Source organism: Mustela nigripes, chromosome 3 (genome assembly GCF_022355385.1).
Source record: "Mustela nigripes isolate SB6536 chromosome 3, MUSNIG.SB6536, whole genome shotgun sequence".
NCBI classification, from domain to species: Eukaryota; Metazoa; Chordata; class Mammalia; order Carnivora; family Mustelidae; genus Mustela; species Mustela nigripes.
The window spans coordinates 114,975,507-114,994,585 of record NC_081559.1 but is presented as its reverse complement, the minus strand read 5'-3'; the positions used below and the strand labels follow the sequence as shown (position 1 = coordinate 114,994,585).

Genomic DNA, 19,079 nt, shown 5'->3' with positions numbered 1-19,079 from the left:
TTCCTTATCCACCCATCAGTTGATGGACACGTGAGCTGCTTCTATGTCTTGGTTGTAAACAGTGCTGCCCTCAGTGGTTTGTGTTTGTGTGTTATTTATTTTTTCTTTAAGAAGGGGTGGGAGCGGTGGAGGAAGAGAGAATTTTCAATAGGTTTTACACCCAGTGTGGAACCCAACACGGGGAGTCTTTCGATCCCACAACCCTGAGATGACCTGTGCCAAAATCAAGAGTCAGACATTTATCCTACTGAGCCACAAAGGGGCCCACCCACGGTGGTTTTTAAGGGACAATGTTATGTGTCTCTTTAGATCAGAAGTCCTGTGTCCTGTATGCACACTGTTGTTGGGGGTGCTAGGCAACACCCAGATCAGTGGACCATAATGACAGGTACAGACATTTCCCTAGGACATGTGTCAAGGGCTTCGGACTGCTGAGACTCATGTTGGACAGAAAGCCATGGTGACAGCAGCCATCGTTCAGAGGAGGAGAGTGAGAAGGAGGCAGGGATTTGGGACAGTTCCCTGCAATCCAGATGTGATTTCCCAGGTCTGTTTCTTGGTCCCCATGTTCCCTTTTATCATCTTCTTTCTCTACACCTGTCTCTCTGTCCTTTTTTCTCTTCTAGGACTCAGCTAACATTCACGATAGAACTTAAATAATATTTTTATTCTTTATTTTCTTTTTCAATATTTAGTGAAAATAATGGATGTTTAATAGTGCTCTCTAAAGCAAACTGGAAAAGATGATATTAAATCTTTCACTTATATAGTGCTGATAGGTGTATTTTAACACAGTAGGAAAACTATTTCTTCTTTTTACTACATCAGAAATACATTAGTGTTTTGCATTCTTCTCTAACTGCTTTAGAATCAGGATGATTTGACTTTTTGAGAGTCCCTGAGTTCAGAGCATACAAAATACAATTCAGTGTTTCTCCTTTAGAAAATGATTAATACCTAAGGGAAAAATATCTTTTAAAAAGCAGATTATCCCTTATTCAGAAATGGTGCTGCTCTGGTAGGTACTTTATATGGGACTCTTATGGAAACTATATGTGACATACTGTGATATTACCAGTCTTGTTCTGGTCTGATTATGTTTGTTAACATATCAGACTTTTAATTCTTGTTTTTTTTTTTTACTATTGGGGGATGCTATTTCTAAGACTAGATTAATTTTAATTATGTGAAAGTTATTTATATGTGTTTTAATCTTGTTTCTTTTTTAAGGCAACACATCCCCTTCTTTATGGCTGAAGGATATTCTCAAGAACAAAGATACTTCCTTTCTCATAAACATATTTGAGGGGGGAGGAGGAGATTGTGATCGGCTGTCAGGCATTCTTGCTCAGCCTACTCTCTTCCATCTGCAAGGGCCGTTCAGCCTGAGAGCTGTGTTGCAGTGGATGGACATGCTTCTGGCGGCTTTGGAATGCTACAACACATTCATTGAAGAGAAAACCCTTGAGGCATCTGAGGTCCTAGGTAGGTAAAACCTACACATTACTGTGGTCCAGTTCCACCAGTTCCACCTGGAGTCATTCTGGGCAGTCATTTGCCCAGTCATTCTGGGCAAAAGAGCAGTGTTTGACTAGACTGGCACCACTGTCTCAGAATCACAGAAACAAAGGTGATAGCAAGGAGAATTAATTTAGTCCTTGCATTCTTGAAGCTCATAGTGAGGGCAGGGTTCTGGTATATATGACAGCACTGAGGCCACAGAAACCAGCCGAAAGTCTATACTTTTGTACCCTGTTTACAGGTTCTTTTTTTTTTTTTAAGATTTTATTTATTTATCGGGGGGGGAGCGATCACAGACAGACAGAATGGCAGGCAGAGGCAGAGGGAGAAGCAGGAGCCCGATGTGGGACTCGATCCCAGGACGCTGGGATCATGACCTGAGCCGAAGGCAGCTGCTTAACCAACTGAGCCACCCAGGCGTCCCTTTTTTTTTTTGGATCTACAGTATAATTTTTTTTTTTTTTAAGATTTTATTTATTTATCAGAGAGAGAGGAGGGGAGAGAGCGAGCACAGGCAGACAGAATGGCAGGCAGAGGCAGAGGGAGAAGCAGTGTTTACAGGTTCTTGATGACCCTTTTATCAAATAACCTTTTGAGGTTTTCATTTGCATATAACACATTAAAAGAGTTCTTCCTGAGTGCCTGGCTGGCCCAGTTGATAGAGCATGCAACTCTTTTTTTTTTTTTAGAGAGAGAGTGTGCAAGCAGCGTGGGGAAGGGTAGAAAAACAGAGAGGAAAGGAGAGAGAGAGAAAGGCAGAGAGGCAGAGGGAGAGAAAGAATCTTAAGTAGGCTCCACACTCAATGTGGAGCTGGATGCAGGGCTTGATCTCATGACCCTGAGATCATGACCTGAGCCAAATGAAATCAAGGGTCAGAGCTTAACCAACTGTCACCCAGGCATCCGGAGCATATAATTCTTGATCTCAGGGTTGTAATTTCAAACCCCACATTGGGCACAGAGATTACTTAAAAAAAAAAAAAAAAATCTTAAAAAAAAAGTTTTTGGGGCAGTTAGGTGGTGCAGTAAGTTAACAGCTGACTCTTGGTCTTATCTTGGGTCTGATCTTAGGGTTATGAGATTGAGCCCCATGTTGGGTTCCATGCTCCATGCTGCATCTGCTTCACATTCTCTGCCCCTCCTGCTCATGCTCTCTCTCTCTCTCCCTCTCTCAAATAAACAAATAGATCCTTTAAAAAAAGTTTATGAAATAAATGAATTCTTCCTGACATGAGGGTCTGTTCTGTGATTTTAGTCCATGGTTTTTGAGTAGTATGTCTCTATTTTTCTGTTCCTTAATGTTTTTACTGTAGTATGATGACAGTGTTGCTTATAGAGGATAGAATGCAGGGTGGGGTATTTTGTGTGCTCCTTAATCCATGCTTAGAAGAAGGAGATGGCAGACTTCATCCTTCTAGTGACTTAAATGGGACCTCGGAAGTTGGATATGACTCCTGGAAGGTGTGTCTCTCCTAGAAGAGTATCTGGAGCAGACCATAGCTGAGAGACAAGTTGCTCTAGGCTTCGAGGTTGTCTAAGCAGGCTGTTTTAGTCTTCAAGGGTTTCACCTAAATCCTGTCTCATGGGCTGGACATTCAACTTCCCTGTTAGATATGTTCTATCATTTAGATGATTTTCAATGTAGTCAGAGAATCCATTCTGGTGGCTGACTAAAGAAACTACCAGTCTCTAATTCTATCAGAGTGAAGTCTGTATTTCAGGAATTTGGGAGAAAGAACCAGGCTATCTTGTTGTCCTTCTAGCTTGAAGAAGTTGGAGCCAGACATAGTGGGGAGTGTATAATGTATGTGCGTACACACATTCTGGGGTTCAGGAAAACAGATTTTATGCTTTCAAGATCTGACTCTCTGGCATGGGATTCTGCATGATTCTAGTATGGGATTTTAAAGGATAGGTCAGATAAGTTCTGAAACTTTAACAGCAGAATGCTGTTCGTTCACTTGCAAACCTTACCTTAAATTTGTCGTTTTATGAGATCTCATATATCATTTTTGAAAATTTCAACAAGAAAAAAGCATAGGAAATATGTAAAACCGTCTCCCCTAATTGCATTACCTAGTGAAAAACACTAAGTGTAGCATATACTTTTCTTAACTTTTTCTGTACATGTAATATTTTAATTTTTATTTTATAATAGTGCAGTTATTGCATGCTTTACTGTAATTTGCTTTTTACAAAGAAACTTAACTTTTAAACAGAAACTTAACATATTGGATGTCTTTTTATGTCAGTAAATGTACCTTAAGCTAATTTAAATGGTCACATATTACTAAATTAAGCAAAGATGTCACAATTAAGCAGTCTTCAACCTTTTCATTAACCTTGTGAGGAGTGGGGGACATTAAAAACAATGTACTTTCTATTCCTCATTGCTCTCAGTTATAATTTCTGGTATATCATAAATGTGGGCATTTTAACATAAAACTGTTAGCATTACTTTAAAAATGTATGAAGGGCAGAGTCAAGGTGGTGGAGAATTAGCAGGCTGAAACGACATCAGGGAGCAGGAGATCAGCTAGCTTATCAAACCATTGTGAACACCTACAAATCCAACAGGAGATCAAAGAGAAGAAGAGTAGCAATTCTAGAAACAGAAAATCGACCACTTTCTGAAAGGTAGGGCCTGTGGAGAAGTGAATCCAAAGTGACAGGAAGATAGACTGCGGTGGGGAAGGGCCAGCTCCCGGCAAGCAGCAGAGCAACGGAGCACAGAATCAGAACTTTTAAAAGTCTGCACCACTGAGGGACATCGCTCCAGAGACTATTCCGGGGTGACATCGCTCCAGAGACTATTCCGGGGTGAAACCCACCCGGGGACAGCGTGGTCTCAGTCCTGCAGGGTCACAGAAGGATTGGAGGTATCTGAGTGTTGCAGAGCTCACAGGTATTAAAGGAGGGAAGCTGGCTACAAAGATAGAGCCGAGAAGTGAGCTCTCAACTCGGGGTTACCTTAAATTGTGATCTGTGGCAGAGGCCACTGCTCTGTGAGATCGGGAGACACCCCTGGAAGAGCGCAGGGATCTGTGGGGTTTGGAGACTCAGGTGGGGCTGTGTGCCAGAGACAGAGACACTTGGTCACAGGCTGGATGAGCTTGTAGCGCAGCTGGAGGCCAGGGAGACAGGAGTGATGGAGCGCTTTACTCTGAGGGCGCACTGAGGTAGGGCCCCAAGCTCTCAGCTCCTCTGGGCTGGAGACCAGGAGGCCGCCATTTTCATTCCCATCCTCCGGAACTCTACAGAAAGCGCTCAGGGAACAAAAGCTCCCGAAAGCCAACCAGAGTGGATTACGTAGCCTGGCCCCTGGTAAGGGCGGTACAATTCTGCCTCAGGCAAAGGCACTTGAGAATCACTACTAGTCCTTCCCCAAGAGGATCCACAAGAAATCCAGCCACAACCAAGTTCACTTACCAAGGAGAATAGCGGTATTCCAGAGGAGGAGAAAGCAAAGCATGGAATTCATGGCTTTCGCCCCATGATTCTTTAGTCTTGCAAAGTTAATTAATTTTTTGTAATTTTATTTTTTTCTTCTATTTTTTTTAACTTTTACCCTCTCAACATTTTTTAACTAGTTTATCTTAACAATACCTTCAGAAAAATCTTTTTTAAAGCTTTGTTATACTCATATTTTATCCTTCATTGTATCTAACTTTTTTTTTTTTTGAGATTTTATTTATTTATTTGACAGAGATCACAGAGAGCCAGGCAGAGAGAGAGGAGGAAGCGGGCTCCCTGCTATGCAGAGAGCCCAAGGCGGGGCTTGATCCCAGAACCCTGGGATCAAAACCTGAGCTGCAGGCAGAGGCTTTAACCCACTGAGCCACACAGGCGCCCCAGTATCTAACTTTATTTTTTGTATACACATAGTGTTTTTTCTTCTAAAAAAATTTGGGATACAACTTCTTCTAATAGAACAATAGCACAGGGCTTTGTTCTAATCTCCAGCCTGAGCAAATTCTCTCCACTTTCTTTTTGTTTATTCTCCCAACCAACTTATCAACACCTTTTTTATTTTTATTTTTTTTAAAGATTTTATTTATTTATTTGACAGACAGAGATCACAAGTAGGTAGAGAGGCAGGCAGAGAGAGAGAGAGGAAGAAGTAGGCTCCCTGCTGAGCAGAGAGCCCGATGTGGGACTCGATCCCAGGACCCTGAGATCATGACCTGAGCTGAAGGCAGAGGCTTAACCCACTGAGCCACCCAGGCGCCCTATCAACACCTTTTTTAGAAATTTTTTTCTTAATTTTTATCTTTGTAGTCATATTCCATCCCTTCGTTGTGTTTACTCTTATATATGTTTTTCATTCTTTGAATTCTGGAGAGGTAGTTTCTTATAAGAGACCAAAATACTCCCAAAATTAAGTGGGTGGACCTGTTCTATTCACCAGTTGAATACATATATTTTTTTCTTTTTTATATTTTTTCTTTATTTTTTTTAAATTTTTAAATATTTTTTCTGAACTTCTTTTTACCCCTTTTCTTTCCCCGATGATTTGGGGTCTCTTCTGATTTGGTTAAAGTACATTTTACTGGGGTCTTTGGCACCCTTTTAGTATTTTATTCGCTCCTTCATATATTCTTATCAGGATAAAATGATAAAGCAGAAAAACTCACCACACACAAAAAAGATCAAGAGGCACTACTGAAGACCAGGGACCTAATCAGTACGGATATTGGTAATATAGATATATAGATAAAGATCTGTAGTTCAGAATGATAATTCTCAAGGTGCTAGCGGGACTCGAAAAAGGCATGGAAGATAGTAGAGAAATGCTGTCTGGAGAAATAAAAGAACTAAAATCTAACCAAGTTGAAATCAAAAAAGCTATTAATGAAGTACAATAAAAAATGGAGGCTCTTACTGCTAGGATAAACGAGGCAGAAGAAAGAATTAGCGATATAGAAGACCAAGTGACAGAGAATAAAGAAGCTGAGCAAAAGAGAGACAAACAACTACTGGACCACAAGGGGAGAATTTGAGAGATAAGTGATACCATAAGATGAAACAACATTAGAATAATTGGGATTCCAGAAGAAGAAGAAAGAGAGAGAGGAGCAGAAGGTATATTGGAGAGAATTTCCCCAATATGGCAAAGGGAACAAGCATCAAAATCCAGGAGGCACAGAGAACCCCCTCAAAATCAATAATAGGTCCACACCCAATCATCTAATAGTAAAACTTACAAGTCTTAGCGAAAAAGAGAAAATCCTAAAAGCAGCCTGGGACAAGAAGTCTGTAACATACAATGGTAAAAATATTAGATTGGCAACAGACCTATCTACAGAGCCTGGCAGGCCAGAAAGAACTGGCATGATATATTCAGCGTACTAAATGAGAAAAACATGCAGCCAAGAATACTATATCCAGCTAGGCCATCATTGAAAATAGAAAGAGAGATAAAAAGCTTCCAGGACAAACAAAAACTAAGAGAATTTGTAAACACCAAACCAGCTCTACAGGAACCATTGAAAGGGGTCCTCTAAGCAAAGAGAGACCCTAAAAGTAGTAGATCAGAAAGGAACAGAGTCAATATATAGTAACAGTCACCTTACAGGCAATACAATGGCACTTAATTCATATCTCTCAATAGTTACCCAGAATGTAAATGGGCTAAGTGCCCCAATCGAAAGACAGAGGGTATCAGAATGGATAAAAAACCAAAACCCATCAATATGCTGTCTACAAGAAGCTCATTTTAGACCCAAAGACACCTCCAGATTCAAAGTGAGAGGGTGGAAAACAATTTACCATGCTAATAGACGTCAAAAGAAAGCCGGGGTTGTAGTCCTTATATCACGTCAATTAGATTTTAAGCCAAAGACTATAATAAGAGATGAGGTGGACACTGTATCATGCTCAAAGGGTCAGTCCAACAAGAAGATCTAACAATTGTAGATATCTATGCCCCTAACATGGAAGCAGCCAGCTACATAAACCACTTAGTAACAAAATCAAAGAAACACATCAATAACAATACAATAATAGTAGAGGACTTTAACACTCCCCTCGCTAAAATGGACAGATCATTCAAGCAAAAGATCAGCAAGGAAATAAAGGCCTTAAATGACACACTGGACCAGATGGACATCACAGATATATTCAGAACATTCCATCCCAAAGCAACAGAATACACATTCTTCTCTAGTGCACATGGAACATTCTCCGGAATAGATCATATTCTGGGTCCTAAATCAGGTCTCAACCAGTATCAAAAGATTGGGATCATTCTCTGCATATTTTCAGACCACAGTGCTCTGAAGCTAGAACTCAATCACGAGAGGAAATTTGGAAAAAATCCAAATACATGGAGACTAAACAGCATCCTTCTAAAGAATGAATGGGTTAACCAGAAAATTAAAACGAATTGAAAAAATTCATGAAAACAATTGAAAATGAAAACATAACAGATCAAAATATGTGGGACACAGCAAAGGCAGTCCTAAGAGGAAAATATGTAGCAGTATAAGCCTTTCTCAAGAAACAAGAAAGGTCTCAAATACACAGCCCAACACTACACTTAATGGAGCAGGAGAAAGAACAACAAAGAAAGCCTAAACCCTGCAGGAGAAGAGAAATAATAAAGATCAGAGCAGAAATCAATGAAATAGAAACAAACAAACAAAAAAACCCCAATAGAACAAATCAACGAAACTAGGAGCTGGTTCTTTGAAAGAATTAATAAGATTGATAAACCCCTGGCCACACTTATCAAAAAGAGAAAGGACCCAAATAAATAAAATCATGAAAGAACACGGAGAGATCACAACCAACACCAAAGAAATACAAATAATTATAAGAACATATTATGAGCAACTATATGCCAGCAAATTTGACAATCTGGAAGAAATGGATGCATTCCTAGAGAACTATAAACTACCACAACTGAACCAGGAAGAAATAGAACACCGGAACAGACCCATAACCAGTAAGGAGATTGAAGCTGTCATCAAAAATCTCCCCCAAAACAAGAGCCCAGGGCCAGGCAGCTTCCCAGGGGAATTCTACCAAACATTTAAAGAAGAATTAATTCCTATTCTACTGAAACTATTCCAAAAAACAGAAATGGAAGGAAAACTTCCAAACTCATTTCATGAGGCAAGCATTACCTTGATCCCAAAACCAGACAAGGATCCCAACAAAAAAGAGAATTACAGACCAATATTCTCAATAAACATAATGCAAACATTCTCACCAAAATACTAGCCAATAGGATTCAACAGTACATTTAAAGGATTACTCACCATGGCCACATGGGATTTATTCCAGGTTCAACATCCGCAAATCAATTCATGTAATACAATACATTAATAAAAGAAAGAACAAGAACCATATGATACTCACAGTAGATGCTGAAAAAGCATTTGACAAAGTACAGCATTCTTTCCCAATCAAGACTCTTCAAAGTGTAGGGATAGAGGGCAAATACCTAAATATCATCAAAGCCGTCAATGAAAAACCCACAGCAAATATCATTCTCAATGGAGAAAAACTGAGAGCTTTTCTGCTAAGGTCAGGAACACGGCAGGGATGTCCATTATCACCACTGCTATTCAACACAGTACTAGAAGTCCTAGCCTCAGCAATCAGACAATAAAAAGAAATTAAAGACATCCAAATTGTCAAAGAAGTCAAACTCTCACTCTTTGCAGATGATATGATACTATATGTGGAAAACCCAAAAGACTCCAGTACAAATCTGCTAGAACTTGTACAGGAATTCAGAAAAGTCTCAGGACATAAAATCAGTGCACAGAAATCAGTGGCATTTCTTTACACCAACAACAAGACAGAAGAAAGAGAAATTAAGGAGTCAATCCCATTTACAGTTGCACCCCAAACCATAATATACCTAGGAATAAACCTAACGAAAGAGGCAAAGAATCTATACTCAGAAAATTTAAAGTACTTATGAAAATTTAAAATTGAGGAAGACACAAAGAAATGGAAAAATGTCCCATGCTCATGGATTGAATGAACAAACATTGTGAAAATGTCTAGGCTACCTAAAGCAATCTACACATTTAATGCAATCCCTATCAAAATCCCATCTGTTTTTTTCAAAGATATGGAACAAATCGTCCTAAAATTTGTGTGGAACCAGAAAAGACCTCGAATAGCCAGAGGAATGTTGAAAAAGAAAGCCAAAGTTGATGGCGTCACAATTCCAGACTTCAAACTCTATTACAAAGCTGTCATCATCAAGACAGTATGGCAATTGCACAAAAATGGACACATAGATTAATGGAAAAGAACAGAAAGCCCAGAAAAAGACCCTCAACTCTATGGTCAACTAATCTTCGACAAAGCAGGAAAGAATGTCCGATGGAAAAAAGACAGTCTCTTCAACAAATGGTGTTGGGAAAATTGGACAGCCACATGCAGAAGAATGAAACTGGACCATTTCCTGACACCACGCATGAAAACAGACTCAAAATGGATGAAGGACCTCAATGTGAGAAAGGAATCCATCCAAATCCTTGAGGAGAACACAGGCAGCAACTTCTTTGACCTCAACCACAGCCACATCCTCTTAGGAACATTGCCAAAGGCAAGGGAAGCAAGGGCAAAAATGAACTATTGGGACTTCATCAAGATCAAAAGCTTTTGCACAGCAAAGGAAACAGTAAACGAAACCAAAAGACAACTGAAAGAATGGGAGAAGATATTTGCAAACGACATATCAGATAAAGGGCTAGTATCCAAGATCTATAAAGGACTTACCAAACTCAACACCCAAAGAACAAATAATCCAATCAGAAATGGGCAGAAGACATGAAAAAACATTTCTGCAAAGAAGACATCCGGATGGCCAACAGACACATGAAAACGTGCTCCACATCGCTCGGCATCAGGGAAATACAAATCAAAAACACAATGAGAGACCACCTCACACCAGGCAGAATGGCTAAAATGAACAAGTTAGGAAACAACAGATGCTGGCAAGGGTGTGGAGAAAGGGGAACCCCCCTACATGTTGGTGGGAATGCAAGCTGGTGCAGCCACTCAGGAAAACAGCATGGAGGTTCCTCAAATGAAAATAGAGCTACGCTACAACCCAGTAGTTGCACTACTGGGTATTTACCCTAAAGATATAAATGTAGTGATCCGAAGGGGCATGTGCACCCGAATGTTTATAGCAGCAATGTCTACAATAGCCAAACTATGGAAAGAACCTAGATGTCCACCAACAGATGAATGGATAAAGAAGAAGTGGTGTGTGTGTGTGTGTGTGTGTGTGTGTGTGTGTGTGTGTATACACACACACTGTGGAATACTATGCAGCCATCAAAAGAAATGAAATCTTGCCATTTGTGACGACGTGGGTCGAACTAGAGGGTATTATGCTTAGTGAAATTAGTCAATCAGAAAGAACTATCAAATGATCTCCCTGATATAAGGAAGTAGAGATGCAATGTGGGGGGCTTGGGAGGTAGGAAAAGAATAAATGAAACAAGATGGGATCGGGAGAGAGACAATCCATAAGACTCTTAATCTCACAAAACAAAGGTAGGGTTCCTGGGGGTTGGGGGTGGAGGGAGAGAGTGGTGGGGTCTTGGACATCGGGTAGGGTATGTGATATGGTGAGAGAAGTAAAGTGTGTAACCCTGGCGATTCACAGACCTGTACTCCTGGGGCTAATATAATAATACATTATATGTTAATTTAAAATATATTTATATTTAATGGAGCCTAAATACTGTAGAGGTTTGTTTTTTGTATTTTTTTTTTAAATTTTGTTTTGTTTTGTTTTTTACTGTAGAGGTTTTTTATTTAACATCATCAGGTTTAACAGTTTCTTTAACAGTTTCTGGAAATTTTGCAAGTTCCTGAATTATTCTCACCATTCCATACCCCTGACATTTTCTTATCCTAAGTATTTTGTTTTTATGCTTATCTTTTTACTCATAATTCTATGTCTTTGTAACAAAATGGTCTATATGTCACAGGTTTCTTCTGTGTTGTATTATTATTGCATTTGTTATTAGGGCACTTTATGTTTGTTACCACTATAAGATAAACATAATAAAAATTTTGTTGAATAATTATTACACATAAAATTTAAAATTATAGGGTTAGAATTCTATTTTTGTTTTGTATAGATGTTACTAAAAAATAACTTGTTCACATAAACAAGTGTCATATTTGAATAATGCTAAAATGCTCCTTGTTTTTCCACATTTAGCATATCTGTAATTGGAATGTGTCTTATAGCCTCTGCTCTGCTGAATTCAAGGGTATTTGGTGTTTGAAAATGAAATTCTTAATATTTTTTTTATCATTTCTTTGACTATATAGTGATCTGTCATCAACATTATTTTTAATGATATGTCAAGTTGGCATTTTGATGAACTTAAATTTTATGGAAACAGAATTAGAAACCCTCAGATTTATAAAAGAATTTCTTTTGGGGGGCGCCTGTGTGGCTCAGTGCATTGAGTCTCTTGCCTTTGGCTCGGGTCGTGGTCTCAGGGTCCTGGGATCGAGCCCCACATCTGCCTCTTTGCTCAGTGGGGAGCCTGCTTCCCCCTCTCTCGCCTGCCTCTCTGCCTGCTTGTGATTTCTCTCTCTCAGTCAAATAAATTAATAAAATATGTATTTTTTAAAAAAGAATTTCTTTTTGTTTTTGAAAAAAAGATTTTTTTAAAAGATTTTTATTTATTTGAGGGAGAGAGCATGAGCTGGAGGAGGAGCAGAGGGAGAGGGAGAAGCAGATTCCTTGCTGTGCAGGGAGCCTGTTGTAGGGCTTGATCCCAGGACTCTGAGAACATGACCTAAGCTGAAGGCAGACGTTTAACCGACTGAACTACCAAGCACCTCTATAAAAGCATTTCTTAGTCATTACCGTTACTCTTTCAACATGTATACCACTTCCTACGATTGTCCCTTTGTTTGGGAGGTCTTTACCCTCTGGTACACAACTGCGGTAAGACTGAGGGAAGAAGTTTGCTTTGTCTCTCTTCCATAAGCAAGACTGAGGTAATCATGAGAGAAGTAGGGATGGGGGCACGGGAGAACCAGCACCTTCATGTTTTTAGACATGTGAGTTTTATGAAAAAGTCCTTTTGGGAGTTAATGCAGTTGTTTCCATAAAAAGACCACTGCCAAAATTTTTCTTTGGCCTCTTTGAAGGACATTTCTGTTGTTTCTGTTTCTTCATTATTAAAAAAAATGCTAAAGTGAACATCCATATAAACAACATCTTTGTAATTCTGCCATTATTTCATTCAGATAAAATTTCAGTGCTGGATCAAAGTATATGAGCTTTTTTAACATTTGATAGAAATTGGTGTGCATACTTTTTAAACCTTTTCTGTGTGAATTTTTACTAAAAGTATATTATGCCTATACTGAAGGAATTTTACATTTATCATAGTGGAGTTAGAAGGAAGCATATGTTAATAATTCAGTATAATTTTTTTTAGGTACTGAAACACAGTCTTCACTTTGGAAAGCAATGGCTTTCTTTTTAGAAAACATTGCTATGCATGATATTACGGCAGCAGAAAAGTGCTTTGGCACTGGGACAACAGGTCACAGATCTAGCCCACAAGAGGAGGAAAGATATAATTATAGCAAATGCACAATTGTGGTACGGATTATGGAATTTACCACAGTGCTGCTCAGCACCTCCCCAGAAGGCTGGAAGGTAGGTCACTCCTGGTGCTCTGTTAGTTTGGAATCAGTATTTGGCACTGGAAAAATATTTTCCAACACCTATTAAAAGTGGTTTTGGCTTTCTTAGAAATTTCCATTGCTGTAGGAGTTCTCTGTTCTTGAAAGTAATAAAATTTTTCATATATTTTCAAATTCTTATTGTGTGAATTAAATGCAAAATAGTTTTTCTAAATGTTTTATTGTATATCACATTTTATGCTACAATTGATCAAACATTTGCCTTAGGAAACATGCATTACTTGTAAATGTATCTGTCAGGCTTATTATATAAACAAAGTCTAGTCAGTCTTTCCATTTAATACATACTAAGTATCTACTGTGTGCCAGGCCCTATCTGCAGATACAACATCTCTCTAAACCAGGGGCCACAAAACCATGGTCCACAGGCCAAATCCCACCTGCTGCCTGCTTTTGTAAAGTTTTCATTGGAACTCATCCAACCCCATTTGTCCATGTATTGTCTGTGGCTGCTTTCACATTATAATGGCAATTAGTTTAGCAGTTGCAGCAGAGACCATAGGACCCAAAAAGCCTAAAATATTTATTTTCTAACCCTTTACAGAGGAAGTTTCCAACCCCAGCCCTAGCCAGGCAAAAATTCCCGGCTTCATGGACCTTACACTACTGAAAATCTAAGTGCTGACTAATAGATGTTCGTTTGTTCTTTCTTTCTTTCTTTTTTTTTTTTTTTTTCTCCAAATCATCTTTTACAGCTCCTTGAGAAGGATTTATGTAATAACAAAAACTTTATGAAACTCTTGGTGAAAACCCTATGTGAGCCCTCGAGCATAGGTTTCAATATTGGTGATGTCCTAGTTATGAATCATCTTCCCGATGTTTGTGTGAAGCTAATAAAAGCACTAAAGAAGTCCCCATACAAAGACACCCTGGAGATGCACCTTAAGGAAAAAATAACAGCACGGAGGTGGGCATTCAGATCCTGCTTGGGATCAGTATTGTGTTGGGATTTAAGATTATAATATACTCTGGCAGTTGTATGTGTTTCTGCTATAGCCTCATTTCCTAAAGGATCTCATCATTTGTTTGAAAATCCTCTATTTAACACATGCTTTCCCTGTACCTGAAGGTAAGCAAGCCTCAGATGTGGCTTAGCCCCATGTTTATTTCCATGGCTGGATAAGTTCATGGGCCCCATGTTCATTGTTAACCCATGTTTGTTTTCCAAGGTCATTTAATGAATTTAAGTGTCAATTAGTCAATGAACACATTTATAACAGAACATGCATAATTTTTCATTGTATCCTGCTAGTTTAGTGAGATCAACACTCATCTCGTTTTTGTTTTTTTTTCCCATGGCAGCATTGAGGAGCTCTGTGCTGTTGACCTATATGGCCCTGATGCTTATGTGGACAGGGCCAAGCTGGTGTCTGTTGTGTCAGCTTGTAAACAACTTCACAGAGCTGGTTTTTTGCATGTTGTATTACCATCTCAGGTAACCACAGCCAATTTGTTTTTCACTTTTCCCTTAGCTTTATTAAGCTAATTAGTCTCTATATATACATATATATGTATATATGTATATGTTTTAAACATCCTGTATGTATGAAATGTGCTGAAATGGGTATTAAAGAATTACTTGTGCTAGACATGTGTTAACTTAGAATATAAATATAAAAATTTATAAATATAAAATGAAGGACATTTATATTTCCAACAGTCTTTTGAAGAACTTTAGGGATGAACTGGTATTGTGCCTCTGTGGCTAAGCAATATAAATGAAAAAATATAGCATAGAAAGCAAAGTTGAGTGAACATTTTCCTGACAATTAGAATGTAATCAGTGTTAATGAACATGGATTTTTTTTTTTTAATTCATGAAAGGTAAAATTTTGTGTTTCTATAAAATATCTTACTGCTGGATGTTTCATTGTTCACTTTATTTTAGTCCGCAGATCAGCATCATTCTGTTGGCACAAAACTTCTTTCCCTGGTTTATAAAAGCATTGCACCTGGAGATGAGCGAGAGTATTTTCCTTCACTAGACCCCAGTTGTAAGCGATTAGCCAATGGACTTCTGGAGTTGGCCTTTGCTTTTGGAGGACTGGTAGGAGCAGCAGCTACATGCTATGCTATTCTAATGATGTAAATATATAGCTCACTTGCAGTGTGCTTCTAAAAATAAGAATTTAGCTGGAAGTCTAAATTTAGTAATTTGGGTAAGTCCTTGATCTGACTTCCTTTCTAAAAGATTTGCTTTAATAAAAGAAATAGGACAGTATTCTTAAGTTGGGGTTTTGTCTAGCGTACTTTGTTTCCAAAAAGACTTTATAAGGCAGAGAACATTTTGCAAATATAAAGTTAAACTGTGTTGACACAGTGGCTTCCTCTTCCCATGTCTTTTGTGATCCTCAGAAGGCTGATTTGGGAGCACTCCTGGAGGATAATTTCAGAGGCACCACAAAAAGATACCTTCATGGATTATTGACTGTCCAGAGCTGGCCTCAAATAGTCTCTGCTATAGCTGAGATCTGTTAGCCAGTCCTTTGTGTTCATTCCTTCCACCTGTCTTCTGCTGCAGCAGAAAGCTCTTCTTTGCACATTTGTTCACTTAATGTAAACAAATTACATATTTAAATGGCCTAAAAATGCCCTTACTAACCTTCTCCCCTCAAAGCAACTATAATAAGATTTTCTGGAAATTTGGGAGAAACATGAGTCAAGAAAGATTTTTTTCCTAAAATGACACCTAGAAAATGCAAGTTCATTGAAATGTATACAATTCAAACCTGAACCCAGGCCTTCAAGTACCAGGTTCTCTTAGACATTACTGTGTGATTTTTCACTTCCAAAGTTAGCAGCTTCCCAGTAATCTTTCTATAACAGGTAAAATATGTACATATGTCATTGTACCTTTCCTTGCTTTTTTAGTGTGAACACCTTGTGAATCTTCTCCTGGACACAGCAATGTTATCTATGCCAGCCTCAGGAGTGTCCCAGAGAAACATGGTCAGCTTTTCTCATGGAGAGTATTTTTATAGCTTGTTCTCAGAGGCAATCAACACTGAATTATTGAAAAATCTAGATTTTGTTGTATTGGAGCTCATGAAATCATCTGTGGATAATCCCAAAATGGTAATGAAATTTTTATTTTTTATTTTTACTTTTTTTACTTAAAGTAAGAACTACGATCAAACTCCATTCATTGGGCCAGAGATCCTTGTATTAGCAAAAGACTTGCCCCCCCATCTAGCACACTATCTACGCTTGTGAGTTCATTGTGAAATTTTTACTTAAGTGAAGTATATTTTCTTATATAATGACTATAAAAAGATTGCCATATTCTTCAGAAATGTCTGAACAAAACAATCTCTCTTCCCGGAAGGTTTAATGCTCTTGCCAATGTTTCAAAACAAAATCAAAGGAAAGAAAACCCAACTTTTAATGAATGTTTAATAATGTTATTAACATTGAAACATTGAAACATGGATTATTTTTTTTTAATCTCTCACTCCCCCAGAATCTCTAGGCCAAATATTAGAAGGCACAGGTATGTGGTATAAATTTCTGTGAAGAAGTGGTGTTGGGGCTCAGAAACTTGTCGTGAGGCCTGAGCCCACCTTTGTTTTGCACCAGCCGCCAGCTGGTTTTGTGCACTCCGTGTGCTTTCTGTAGTCGTGGTCCTTTCACAGGTTAGTACAGAGAGTCATTATTTCCTGCGTGCTATAGCCCACTTTGCCCCCTCACATTGAACCTTGGAGTATTTAATTTATAGTTGAGTTTGGTTTGCTAAACTGATAAAATTTTGGAATTTAACCGAATCTGTAGACAGGAGCTGGGAACTATTAGGAATGACCATTTTAAGGGAGAATGTATAATTTCTTTCTGCGTTAAGCTTTTATTCCAAACAGTGCTTGTTGTAGGGGAGTATCTTGTGGCAGGTTGTACTAGGAATTTGTATTTAAAGTTAGAAATGAACTTTTAGTAGATCCATGACACCAAGGGAATAGGACAGTATGATTTCTGAAGCTGTTCAGACTTCTGATTAAGGTAATGGATAAAAGTCATACATATTTACCTCTGCTTTCTCCTTAGTTCCCTCTAAAGTGACAGAAATGGGTCTTTTTGTTTTGTTTTTAAAATACAATGTCAAAACGACGCATTAAAGGAGGAAAGACAAGAGTGAAAATAAGATGGACAGCATTTTGAAAGCTAGAAACCAAAAAGAGAAGTTGTAACAGACTTCAGAGTCCAAGAAAACTGCAGTGTAACATAGTGGTGGGGTGATGGGCAACTGATTTGTGCTGCAGAACCCAGCCTTTCTGGGATTTGGTGATGGAGTCCTGGGCCTCTAGAATACTGGGAGCAGGATGCAAAGCAGAGGCTGAAAAGGGGAGGACTGTGTGAATGTTAGATGTCCCCTGCCAGGTCTCCTGGCCTTGCCTTGTCCTCGAGGGACTGTTCCTACTGCACTTTAGGACACTGTGGGCAGCCAAGTGTCTGGAAGGGATAAGTATCTCTGCACTGGGGCACTCTAGGCAGAGTTAAGTGTAGGAGACATTTTTTTTTTTTAATTGAAAGACCTGTAGTCAATATTAAAGTCATGTTCTGTATATAACACCAGTATTTCTTTGAGCAATGACATAAAGTTTGAAATACTTTATATCAGATAAAAAAATCTTAGTATTCCACAAATGGGAAATGTTTTGTACTTTGAGCTCTCGAGTTTAATATCAGTTCTCCCACTCTTCTGACCTTAGTGTCTCACTAGTGTTTTTGAGCAGCAAAGATGTTTCTTGTGTGAGCTGTATTTTTTTATTTTGCACATTTTTCTGTTGGGGTGAAACTTCTTACTAATTTTTAAGAGTTTTTTTATATTAAGGATAGTAGACATTTGTCATGTATGCAGAAAGTACTTTATCCTATTGGCTATTTGTTTATCAGTCTCACTTGGAGTATTTATTCAATACATAAGTATTTATTATAATTAAATTTATTAATCTTCTTTTCTATCATTCCTCTCGTTCATGTTGTACTTAGAATGGCCTTCTCCACGCCAGTATTATCTTTAAAATCTGCCCATCTTTTCTTCTGTTACTTTTTTTCTTTTTTTAAGATTTTATTTATTTATTTGAGAGGGAGACAGTGAGAGAGAGCATGAGCAAGGAGAAGGTCAGAGAGAGAAGCAGATTCCCCATGGAGCTGGGAGCCCCATGCGGGACTCGATCCTGGGACTCCAGGATCCTGAACTGAGCCGACGGCAGTCGTCCAACCAACTGAGCCACCCAGGCGTCCCTCTTCTGTTACTTTTATAGGTTCTTTTTTTAACAAACATAAATAATGCAAAAAGCACACTTCCATATTCTTGAAAGTAAAATTTAGAATCGTTTTGTCAGGTTCCTCATGATCCTTTCCACAATATAGTAAGGATTTTAAGTGATAATACACCATGTATAGAGTAAATTTAAACCAAAGTGACCTTTTAAAAACATACGCCTATTTTTTTCTAAGCTACGTATCTCCATTTATTCAAACCTTTATTCATAATCTCAAATCTTTTTTGTCATACTGTTATGTAGAATGCTGTCATTTTATTCATCTAGTTACTGCACATTTATTTTTTTTTCCCAGCACCATTTATTTTATTTTATTTTATTTTTAAATTTTTTATTTTTTATAAACATATATTTTTATCCCCAGGGGTACAGGTCTGTGAATCACCAGGTTTACACACTTCACACACTCACCAAAGCACATACCCTCCCCAATGTCCATAATCCCACCCCCCTTCTTCCAAACCCCCTCCCCCCAGCAACCCTCAGTTTGTTTTGTGAGATTAAGAGTCACTTATGGTTTGTCTCCCTCCCAATCCCATCTTGTTTCATTTATTCTTCTCCTACCCA

At 38.5% G+C, this 19,079-nt stretch overlaps 1 protein-coding gene across 1 annotated transcript in view; it reads left to right on the top strand.

The window, feature by feature from the left end:
• PRKDC (protein kinase, DNA-activated, catalytic subunit) overlaps positions 1-19,079 on the top strand; it is a 242,091-nt gene that overhangs the window by 72,977 nt on the left and 150,035 nt on the right. Inside the window, exons 31-36 of the mRNA XM_059394562.1 lie at positions 1,231-1,485; positions 12,966-13,189; positions 13,932-14,143; positions 14,539-14,671; positions 15,125-15,283; positions 16,108-16,311. Coding sequence (XP_059250545.1) covers positions 1,231-1,485; positions 12,966-13,189; positions 13,932-14,143; positions 14,539-14,671; positions 15,125-15,283; positions 16,108-16,311 — 1,187 coding nt within the window. The remainder of the gene's footprint in view (positions 1-1,230; positions 1,486-12,965; positions 13,190-13,931; positions 14,144-14,538; positions 14,672-15,124; positions 15,284-16,107; positions 16,312-19,079) is intronic.